Source organism: Caloenas nicobarica, chromosome 32 (assembly GCF_036013445.1).
Source record: "Caloenas nicobarica isolate bCalNic1 chromosome 32, bCalNic1.hap1, whole genome shotgun sequence".
Classification (NCBI taxonomy): Eukaryota; Metazoa; Chordata; class Aves; order Columbiformes; family Columbidae; genus Caloenas; species Caloenas nicobarica.
This window is the reverse complement of record NC_088276.1, coordinates 2,883,986-2,895,746: the sequence shown is the minus strand read 5'-3', so window position 1 is coordinate 2,895,746 and position 11,761 is coordinate 2,883,986. Positions and strand designations below refer to the sequence as shown.

The 11,761-nt window shown below is 50.8% G+C and overlaps 1 protein-coding gene across 1 annotated transcript; it reads right to left on the bottom strand.

The window, feature by feature from the left end:
* Positions 1–10,508: 10,508 nt before the first annotated feature.
* Positions 10,509–11,423, bottom strand: LOC136000312 (olfactory receptor 14C36-like). Its single transcript, XM_065654090.1, has one exon. The coding sequence runs from the start codon at positions 11,421–11,423 to the stop codon at positions 10,509–10,511; it is 915 nt and encodes a 304-aa protein (XP_065510162.1).
* Positions 11,424–11,761: the final 338 nt, after the last annotated feature.

The following is an 11,761-nucleotide window of genomic DNA, read 5'->3' as shown; positions in this document are numbered from 1 at the left end:
GACTGTGTCAGCAGTGATTTCATCTGAAAAATTTGAACCTCAGGACTGACCCCTGCCCAAGCCAATTTCTGCAGAGTTGGGCTGACTTATTAAGAGTCCATGGGTAGAGACCCTTTTGTCTTGTTTGCACACTCGGCCAGCACCAAGCAGGGCTGCAGCCACAGTGCTGAAGGAAGGTCTTGTAGAAAAATAAAAGTGTGTCTGTGTGTCACAGGGGAGGGTGTGTGGGACATGGCTTTGGTTTATGTCAGAGAAGTCTCCACTAAATTGTTACTGACTTTTTCTCCTACGAGAGCACCCTGTGCCCAGAGACAGCAAATGTCCAACAGCAGCTGCATCACCCAGTTCCTCCTCCTGGCGTTCACAGACACACGGGAGCTGCAGCTCTTGCACTTCTGGCTCTTCCTGGGCATCTACCTGGCTGCCCTCCTGGGCAACGGCCTCATCATCACCACCATAGCCTGTGACCAGCACCTCCACACCCCCATGTACTTCTTCCTCCTCAACCTCGCCCTCCTCGACCTGGGCTGCATCTCCACCATTGTCCACCAAATCCTCTGGGACACCAGGACCATCTCCTATACAGGATGTGCTGCCCAGCTCTTTTTTTCTTTCTCTTTGATCACAGCAGAGTTTTATCTTCTCACTGTCATGTCCTATGACCGCTACGTTGCCATCTGCAAACCCCTGCACTACGGGACCCTCCTGGGCAGCAGAGCTTGTGTCCACATGGCAGCAGCTGCCTGGGCCACTGGGTTTCTCAGTGCTCTGCTGCACACGGCCAATACATTTTCACTGCCACTGTGCAAGGGCAATGCCCTGGACCAGTTCTTCTGTGAAATCCCCCAGATCCTCAAGCTCTCCTGCTCACAGTCCTACTTTAGGGAAGCTGGGCTCCTTGTGGTTACTGTCTGTTTAGGATTTGGATGTTTTGTGTTCATCGTGGTGTCCTATGTGCAGATCTTGAGGGCCGTGCTGAGGATCCCCTCTGAGCAGTGACGGCACAAAGCCTTTGCCAAGTGCCTCCCTCACCTGGCCGTGGTCTCCCTGTTTGTCATCACTGCCATGTTTGCCTACCTGAAGCCCCATTCCATCTCCTCCCCATCCCTGGACCTGGTGGTGTCTGTTCTGTACTCGGTGGTGCCTCCTGCAGTGAACCCCCTCATCTACAGCATGAGGAACCAGGAGCTCAAGGATGCCCTGTGGAAACTCATATAAGGCTGTTGTCAGAGGATGTAGGGAGGCAACTAGGAAAGCTAAGGCCTCCTTAGAGTTAAACCTGGTGAGAGGGGTCAAGGACAACAGGAAGAGCTTCTTCAAATACATGGCAGATAAAACTAACACCAGAGGCAATGTAGGGCCACTGATGAATGGGGTGGGTGCCCTGGTGACAGAAGATACAGAGAAGGCAGAGTTACTGAATGCCTTCTTTGTCTCTGTCTACTCTGCCGGAGGCTGTCCTGAGGAGCCCCGTACCCCTGAGGCCCCAGAGGAAGGCAGGGCAATGGAGGAGTTTGCCTCAGTTGATGAGGACTGGGTTAGGGACCAGTTAAGCAATCTGGACATCCATAAATCCATGGGTCCAGATGGGATGCACCCGCGGGTGCTGAGGGAGCTGGCTGAAGTCATTGCTGGACCGCTCTCCATCATCTTTGCCAAGTCTTGGGAAATGGGAGAGGTGCCTGAGGACTGGAGGAAAGCAAATGTCACTCCGGTCTTCAAAAAGGGCAAGAAGGAGGACCCGGGCAACTACAGACCGGTCAGCCTCACCTCCATCCCTGGGAAAGTGATGGAACACTTTATCCTTGGTGCCATCTTAAGACATGTCAAGGATAAGAGGGTCATCAGGGACAGCCAACATGGCTTCACCAAGGGGAAGTCATGTTTGACCAACCTCATAGCCTTTTATGAAGACGTAATAAGGTGGATTGACGATGGCAGAGCAGTGGATGTGGTCTACCTTGACTTCAGCAAAGCATTTGACACCATCTCCCACAGCATCCTCACGGCAAAACTGAGGAACTGTGGACTGGATGATCGGGTAGTGAGGTGGACTGCAAACTGGCTGAAGGAGAGAAGCCAGAGAGTTGTGATCAATGGGGCAGAGTCTGGTTGGAGGCCTGTATCTAGTGGAGTGCCTCAAGGGTCAGTTCTGGGACCAATACTGTTCAATATATTCATCAATGACTTGGATGAGGGAATTGAGTGTACTATCAGCAAGTTTGCTGATGACACCAAGCTGGGAGGAGTGGCTGACACGCCAGAGGGCTGTGCTGCCATCCAGCGAGACCTGGACAGACTAGAGAGTTGGGCGGGGAAAAATTTAATGAAATATAACAAGGGGAAATGTAGAGTCTTGCATCTGGGCAGGAACAACCCCAGGTTCCAGTACAGGTTGGGGAATGACCTATTAGAGAGCAGTGTAGGGGAAAGGGACCTGGGGGTCCTGGTGGACAGCAGGATGACCACGAGCCAGCACTGTGCCCTTGTGGCCAAGAAGGCCAATGGCATCCTGGGGTGTATTAGAAGGGGGGTGGTTAGTAGGTCGAGAGAGGTTCTCCTTCCCCTCTACTCTGCCCTGGTGAGACCTCCTCTGGAATATTGTGTCCAGTTCTGGGCCCCTCAGTTCAAGAAGGACAGGGAACTGCTGGAGAGAGTCCAGCGCAGGGCCACAAATATGATTAAGGGAGTGGAGCATCTCCCTTATGAGGAAAGGCTGAGGGACCTGGGTCTCTTTAGCTTGGAGGAGAGGAGACTGAGGGGTGACCTCATCAATGTTTATAAATATATAAAGGGTGGGTGTCACGAGGATGGAGCCAGGCTCTTCTCGGTGACAACCAATAGTAAGACAAGGGGTAATGGGTTCAAGCTGGAACACAAGAGGTTCCACTTAAATTTGAGAAGAAACTTCTTCTCAGTGAGGGTGACGGAACACTGGAACAGGCTGCCCAGGGAGGTTGTGGATTCTCCTTCTCTGGAGACATTCAAAACCCGCCTGGACGCCTTCCTGTGTAACCTCACCTAGGTGTTCCTGCTCTGGCAGGGGGATTGGACTAGATGATCTTTCGAGGTCCCTTCCAACCCCTAACATTCTGTGATTCTGTGATTCTTACTGTTTTCTGAAGCAATAAACTGCCCGTCTGCTTCTACCTAAGAGTTATAATGTAGCTAATTGCAGGACCAGCCTGTCATCTGGATTTTCTGTTATTGCTTGGTTTTTTATTGTTTTAATGTTGTCATGCCCTTTCTAATTCTCTCTCTGCTTTTCTTTTATAACCACTGGCTGTGTAAATGAGGAGCCGTGCTCTCCTTTTCTCTTAAACAAAATAAACATTCCTGTAGTAACTTGTTTTTCACTATATCCTTCCTCCAAGGCCTTTTTGGAGGTTCAGGGATAGTTCCTTTGTGCATGGGAGGAGGGGAGAAGAGTCCAGCCTGGCAGCACTGCCAGGGAGCACCAGCGCTTGGCCTTCCAGAGCTGTTCTCGTTCCACTCCCACACTCTCCTTCTCATCCCTTGTGTTGGTGCAAGGCCTGAGTGCTCTGGCAGCTTGGTCACCGTCCTGCTGTGTGTCAGTCCTGTGAGCGCAGGCAGGGACAGGCAATGGGCACTTGTGTGACAGAGCTGGCCTCAGGACAGCCTTTGCAGAAAGAAAGGTGATCTCCTGTGGGCAGGGCTTGAAGGTTTAGGTCTTCTTCAAGTTTCTCTCAAGAATATGCACAAGAAAGCAGCCTGCAGGTTGAAACACCAGTGTCCGGCTGAACAGTGTGTGTGTGCAGGGCTGGGCACACAGCAGTGTCCTCTCACAGCCAGGCCTCCTGCCAGAGACCTGCAGGACCAGCAGAGCAGGGGCTGGGCTGTGCCCCTGTGCACTGGACACCCCACAGAAGCTGCCCCAGGGCATCATCATGGACTGGCCCCTTAAAAGCACCATTTCCAGGCCTGGGCTCCCTCCCCAGCTCACAGAGGTTGTTCTTCCCTCCATGGATGGACACTGAATGAGTAGGTCAGCAGTCCGAGTTTGTATTGTACAGATGAGATGTGAGCACACATATCAGGTCTGTGAGGTGACATGAACACGAGTGAGCACAAACACCATCAACTGTTCCTTGGGGTTCCATGAAGGCCTGTGGCACAGACAAGGTCTTGAGGTCACTTCATATTGGGAGGAACATCCCATGGGAAACCACCTGAATGCGGCACTGGGATGTTCCTCCTTGAACTGAGCTCCCCATGTCCATTCCTCACAACGTGGGACATCTCAGATGAGTGCAGAGCAGGGTGACACACCACAGGGCTGAGGTGCCTCCTGTCCTTTGGGAGTGGCAACAGGAGCCCATAGAGACACTGTGAATCCTGCCTCTGTGTTGAAAAGGAACAGGCTCTGAGCATCCCTGGCTCCATGAGAAGCCGATGAGGCCAGCTCAGATGTGAACACCTCACAGAACCCTGACATTTCTGTGTGTGACTCCAGGAACAAACCCCAGTGGCCCAGTGAGATTCATCTCAGCTGCCTTGGACAGGCTCATTGCAAGTGCTCCAGTCTGCTATGTCACCCTTGCCCGTGATTCCATATTGTGCTCTCAAAAGTGCCGTAGAAACCAGAATGGATCTGGGATACTTAGAAAATGCAGACCTCAAACCCATCTTCAAGAAGAGCACAAACAGGAACTGGGAGAATAACAGGCTGGCCACCCTATCTCCCTTCCTGGGAAGGGGATGGGACATGTTGTCCTGCAGCCATTTCCAGGAATGTGAAGGACAAGGAAAAGATTGCTGAACACAAATGGACAGTGGAAAGAAAGCCATGTTGTGTACAGGGCATTTGCAAGGCCTCAGACATGGTCTCCTTCTGGGCAGAGTGCTGCTGATGGGGCTCAAGAAGTGGATGCTGTTTGGGAAGTTGGCTGAACCATCAAGCCCAAATATCATCAGTGGTACAAAGTCCTCCATGCAGCCAGTTACCAGTGTCATCTCTCAGTGACCAGCACTTGGGCCAACACAGTTGCACGTCTTTATTCTCCCCTTCCATGATGTAACAGAGTGCACTTTCAGTGCCTTTGTGGATGGTGCAAACCTGGATGGAGGCCTTGAGCAACCTCCCCGGGTTCAGCCTGCCCTGAGCAGGAGAGTGAGACAAGATGAGTGAGACAAGATGAGTGAGACAAGGGCTCTCTTCAAATCTGAGTTAGTCTGTGATTTGAAATACTTTTTGCCTTGGAGAGGTTTCTGGAAGAAAATACGTAGAAGAATAGTAAAAACAAAAAGGCAGAAGTGGAGATATAGAAGTGTTAACATAAATATAGCAGTTCCACTGAGGAGTGCTTTTCACTCACATTGTTAGTAGGAAATATATTTGACAAATTTGAAAAAATGTGAGGAAGCAAGATGGGTGTCTAGGGCCTGTGGGAAAGAAGGGCAGGTGTAGGACCATGTAGAACACACTTCAGTCTTGGTTGGGTCCTGGGTGCTACGGAGGGGGATGGATGGGTGTGGTATTATGAGGTCAGTTGTGTCTCAGTAACTCATAATCCAGTAAGCAGCGTGTGGCTGTGAAGGGGACTGTGGGGTCAGTTCTGTCTCTGGAGGTGACAGCCCAGCAGCAGGAACGTGGCTGGGAAAGAACCTCTGCCAAAGTACCCACAGCCCCTACCCAGGAAGAGCAGGAACATGGCTGGGAAAGGACTGTGCGGTCACACATACTAGACGAGCAATCAGGCCCAATCAGCATGGCTTTATGAAAGGCAGGTCCTGCTTGACCAACCTGATCTCCTCCTGTGACAAGGTGACCGGCTTAGCAGACGAGGGAAAGTCTGTTGTGGGGGAATGAATCTGCCACACAGGCTGTGGATGTTGTGCACTTAGACATCGGTAAAGCCTTTGACACCGTATCCCACAGCATCTGCTGGAGCAGCTGCAGCTCATGGCCTGGATGGGTGTATCTGCGATGCATAAAGAACTGGCTGGAGGGCTGGGCCCAAAGAGTTGTGGTGAATGGAGTCAAACCCAGTTGGTGGCCGGTCACGAGTGGTGTTCCCAGGGCTCAGTATTGGGGCCAGTTCTGTTTAAACTCTTTATCAATGATCTGGATGAGGGGATTGAGTGCACCCTCAGTAAGCTTGCAGGTGACACCAAATTGGGTGGGAGTGTTGATCTGCTGGAGGGTGGGAAGGCCACCCGGAGGGATCTGGACCGGATGAAATGATGGACTGAGAACAATTGTATGAGGTTGCTGACCATGATGCCATATGGTGTGGAATATCTCTTTGGTCAGTTGGGGTCAGCTGTCCTGGCTTGGTCCCCTCCCACCCTTTAGCCACATCCAGCCCTCTTGTTTTTGGGACAGACTGAGAAACACAGAAGGCCTTGAGGCTGTGCCAGCACTGCTCAGCAACAACAAAAATGTCAGCGTGTTCTCAAAGCTGTTTTGGCCACCAAATAAAGCACAGCACAGCAGGGGAAGTGTTGATCTGCTGGTGAGTAGGAAGGCCATACAGAGGGATCTAGACGAGCTGGATTGATGGGTTGAGGCCAGTTGTCTGAGGCTCAAGAAGGCCAAGTCCCAGGTCCTGCACTTGGGTCACAACAACCCCAATAAGGCTCCGGGCTCAGGGAAGAGTGGCTGGAAAGCTGACCGACAGAAAGGGATCTGCGGGTGTTGACTGACAGCAGCTGAACAGGAGCCAGTGTGTGCCCAGGTGGCCAAAAAGGCCACCAGCATCCTGACGTGCACCAAGAATAGCACAGCCAGCAGTATCAGGGCAGTGATCATCCCCTTGTCCTCAGTGCTGGTGAGGCCCCACCTGGAATCCTGTGTTCAGTTTTGGGCCCCTCACTATAGGAAAGACCTTTACGTTCTGGAGTGAGTTCAGAGAAGGGCAATGGAGCTGGTGAAGAAGCTGGAGAAGAAGTCTTAGGAGGAGCGGCTGAGAGAACTGGGGCTGTTTAGCCTGGAGAAAAGGAGACTGAGGGGAGACCTTACCACTGTCTATAATGGCCTGATAGGAGGTTGGAGCAGGGAGGGTGTTTGTGTCTTCTCCTGAGTAGCAAGTGATAGGACAAGAGGAAATGGCCTCAAGTTGTGCCAGGGGAGGTTTAGATTGGATATTAGGAAAAAATTCTTCATGGAAACGGTTGTCGGGCATTGGAACAGGCTGCCCAGGGAAGTCACGGGGTCATCATCCCTGTAGGTGTTTAAAAGGAGTTTAGATGAGGTTCTTAAGGGAGATGGTTTAGTGCTTGAGTCAGATTATGGTTGGACTCGATGATACTGAGGGTCTCTTTCCACTGAAACGATTCTATGATTCCGTGATATCAACTGGATAATTCTTCTATCACTTCTTCTCAGTGCTCTTCATGTACCTGCCTCTTTGCCTACAGTGCTGAAACTTTTCTAATTAAGCACAGAAGTCTTGAATACTAGAAGTAAATGATGGAAGCAACATGTCTTTATCAGTCTTGTCTGATACCTGCCAGTCCAGGCAAACACCTCAGGTATACTGGGGCCTCTCGAGGTTTGCACTGGGTGCTTATAGTGAGACCATGGAGCTCATCCTGAAAAACTGAGAACTTCCCAGAAAACTGAAAAAACAAACCAAACCAACAACAACAACAAGAACAAAAAACGCCACACTTTCTTAATCAGATGAAATAATTCAATATTTCCAATAAAATGTCTGTGAAATTTCTATACTGCTAAAATATGAATTTTCAGAATGTATATGTAGTGTGGGAGTTGAAACATTGACCTTTCCCTGTGCTCGCATTGCCAGAATTCTGTCTATCACAATGTGTATAAATCCCCCTGAACATCCAGGAGTTTCTACCTGTCCTTATTCAGCTCACCATGTATGCAGTCGTCTCTTCAGAAGCCTGTCTGGACATTTGCACTTTCCATTGCTCCCCAGAGGTTCTTCCTCCTCTCACTTTTTGCTCGTTCAGAGCCTCTCAGCTCTCTCCCTGCTTTGAGCTTCAGACAGGTAAAGTCTTTCAGCAGTTGCTGTCGTACTCCCTATAGGCGACTCAATTATGGCAATGGACCTCACTGGAAACTACTTAATTTAACCATAGAACTGAGAAACATCATTAAGTTCTATTGTGTTTTCTTTTTTTTCTCCTTTCTTTGTTTCCTCTAATTAAAAATTCCCCGGTGCCTGTTTAATCCGGTTCTCTAAGGAAACATGAAGTAATTCCTGCAAAGAAGCTGTAACAATCAGGTGCAAACTTCAGTGCAGAATCTGATATAAAGAAATGTGATGTAAATCCCAGGGGGCCAATGAGCAAAACAGGGAGTTTGGGGAGCTGATTATAGATTTCCTGCTAACAATTTGAGTAGAGAAACATTCTTCACAGGAACTGCTCTGTTTCTGTTGACACCTTTTAGGTCTCCTCCTCTGCCTCTTTTTTCCTTTTTTTTTGTCTTATTCTTCCACCTATTCTGTCTTCCAAAACCTTTCCAAGGGAAAGATTCCTTGAATCACAGAGTAACTCAGGTTTGAACATCATCTTGTCTCACTGTCCTGCTCAGGGCAGGGTGAACCAGGTGAGGTTGTGCAAGGCCTCTGCCCAGCTTTGCACCATCCACAAAGGAGCTGAAGGTTCACTCCGTCACCTCATTCAAGGGGAGAATAAAGACATTCAACAGTGTTGGCCCAAGTGCTGGTCCCTGAGGGATTCCACTGGTAACTGACTGCAGGGGGGGCTTTGTACCACTGGTGACATTTGGGCTTCATCATCCAGCCAGCTTCCCCCCCAGCATTCACTTCTTTAGCCCAGAGAGCACCAATCCCACTTTAAGGACACCGTGGGAAACCATGTCTGACACCCTGTGAAATTCCATGTATAGAATATGGCTTTGTTTCCCTGCCCATTTGGGTTCAGCAATCCCTTTCTTGTTTTCCAAGTGCCTGGACATGGCTGCAGGAGGACTTGTCCCATTCCCTTCCCATGGAAGGACACAGGCTGACCAGCCGGTAATTCTCACAGTTCTCATTCCTGCCCTTCTTGAAGACAGGCTTGACAACTGCCTTTTCCAAGGACCTCAGAACCCCTCTGATTGCTCTGGCAGATTTCAGACCACAATTCAGACTCACAGGTAAGGATGACATAGCAGACAGGAGCACGTGAGATTGATCTGCCTGGGCCAGTGGGGTTTGTTCCTGCAGTCACACACAGAAATGTCAGGTTCTGTCAGGTGTCCACATCTGAGCCGGCCTCATGGACTCCTTATGCACCCAGGGATGTTCAGAGACAGAGTCTGTCCCTTTCACACACAGAGGCAGGAGTCACAGTGTCCCTCTGGCCTCCTGTTGCCACTCCCGAGGGACGGGAGGCACCTCAGCCCTGTGGTGTGTCACCCTGCTCTGCACTCATCTGAGATGTCACACATCATGAGGAATGGACACAGGGACATTGGTTAAAGGAAGCACAACCGGTGCTGCATTTAGGCAGTTTCCATGGGATGTTACTCCCAACGAGAAACGACCTCAAGACCCTGTCTGTCCTACAGGCCAAAATGGAACCCACAGGAATAGCTCGTGGCGTTTCTGCTGACTCGGGTTCATCTCACCTCTCATGCATAATGTGCATGCTCACATCTCATCCGTATGATGCAACATGAACAGCTGAAATACGCATTCAGTGTCCCTCCATGGAGGGACAAAGAACCTCTCTGAGCTGGGGAGAGAGGAAATGCTGGTTGTGAGGGGCCAGTCCATGACGATGCCCTGGGGCAGCTTCCGTGGGGTGTCCAGTGCACAGGGGCACAGCCCAGACACTGCTCTGCTGGTCCTGCAGGTCTCTGGCAGGAGGCCTGGCTGTGAGAGGACACTGCTGTGTGCCCAGCCCTGCACACACACTGTGCAGCTGGACACTGGTGTTTGCATCTGTGGCCACCTTCTTGTGCATGTTCTTGACAGAAACTTGAAGAAGACCTAAGCCTTCCGGCACTGCCCTGAGGAGATCACTCTTCTTTACAGAAGTACTGTTACGGAGGCCAGCTCTGTCACAGCAGTGCCCATTGCCTGTCCCTGCCTGCGCTCACAGGACTGACACACAGCACGACGGTGACCAAGCTGCCAGAGCACTCAGGCCTTGCACCAACACAAGGGATGAGAAGGAGAGTGTGGGAGTGGAACGAGAACAGCTCTGGAAGGCCAAGCGCTGCTGCTCCCTGGCAGTGCTGCCAGGCTGGACTCTTTTCCCCTCCTCCCATGTACACAGGAGCTGTCCCTGCAGCTCCAAACAGGCCTTGCAGGAAGGATATAGTGAAAAACAAGTCACTACAGAGCCATTTATATTGTTTAAAGGCAAAGAGAGCACGGCTCCTCATTTACACTAGTGGTTATGAAAGAAAAGCAGACAGAGAATTAGAAAGGGGATGACAACGTTATCACAATTAAAAAACAACCAATAACAACATAAAATCCAGATGAGAGGCTGGACCTTTAATTAGTTACATTAAAACTCCTATGCAGAAGCAGATGGGCAGTTTCTTGCTTCATAAAACACTAAGACATGAGTTTCCACAGGGCATCCTTGAGCTCTTGGTTCCTCATGCTGTAGATGAGGGGGTTCACTGCTGGAGGCACCAATGCGTATAGAACAGACACCACCAGGTCCAGGGATGGGGAGGAGATGGAGGGGGGCTTCAGGTAGGCAAACATGGCAGTGCTGAGGAACAGGGAGACCACGGCCAGGTGAGGGAGGCACGTGGCAAAGGCTTTGTGCCGTCCCTGCTCAGAGGGGATCCTCAGCACAGCCCTGAAGATCTGCACATAGGACACCACGATGAACACAAAACACCCAAATCCTAAACAGAAACTAACCACAAGAAGCCCAGCTTCCCTGAAGTTGGTGCCTGAGCAGGAGAGCTTGAGGATCTGGGGGATTTCACAGAAGAACTGGTCCAGGGCATTGCCCTTGCACAGTGGCAGTGAAAATGTATTGGCCGTGTGCAGCAGAGCATTGAGAAACCCAGTGGCCCAGGCAGCTGCTGCCATGTGGACACAAGCTCTGCTGCCCAGGAGGGTCCCGTAGTGCAGGGGTTTGCAGATGGCAATGTAGCGGTCGTAGGACATGACAGTGAGAAGATAGAACTCTGCACCAAACAAGAAACATACAAAGAAGACCTGGGCAGCACATCCTGCAGGGGAAATGACCCTGGTATCCCACAGAGAGTTGGCCATGGATTTGGGGACAGTGATGGAGATGGAGCCCAGGTCCAGCAGGGAGAGGTTGCAGAGGAAGAAGTACATGGGAGTGTGGAGGTGCTGGTCACAGGCTATGGTGGTGATGATGAGGCCGTTGCCCAGGAGGGCAGCCAGGTAGATGCCCAGGAAGAGCCAGAAGTGCAAGAGCTGCAGCTCCCGTGTGTCTGTGAATGCCAGGAGGAGGAACTGGGTGATGGAGCTGCTGTTGGACATTTGCTGTATCCAAGCATGGGCACTGTCATAGGAGGAAAATATAGTGACAATTTAGGGGAGACTTCTCTGGGAAAAAGCAAAGCCATTTCCCACAGACCCTCCCACAAAAAGACACTTTTCTTTTTCCAGGAGAACGTCCTGGCTGGAGCCCTCGTCGGTGTTTGATGAGTGTGCAATGAAGAGTAGGGGGATCCACCTCGGACCATGACATGTCTCACCCTTTCCTAAGGTCTCAGCACCCCACCTCTGTCCCAGGACACACATGGCTCATTTCACAAACCCAGCGGCATTTCTTCCATCATAGCATCTCTGCACTTCTGCATGGGGAATTCAGATAA

What these genes read in the sequence shown, in the direction of transcription:
- LOC136000312 (XM_065654090.1), bottom strand. Translation starts at nt 11,423, where the DNA reads ATGTCCAACAGCAGCTCCATCACCCAGTTCCTCCTCCTGGCATTCACA.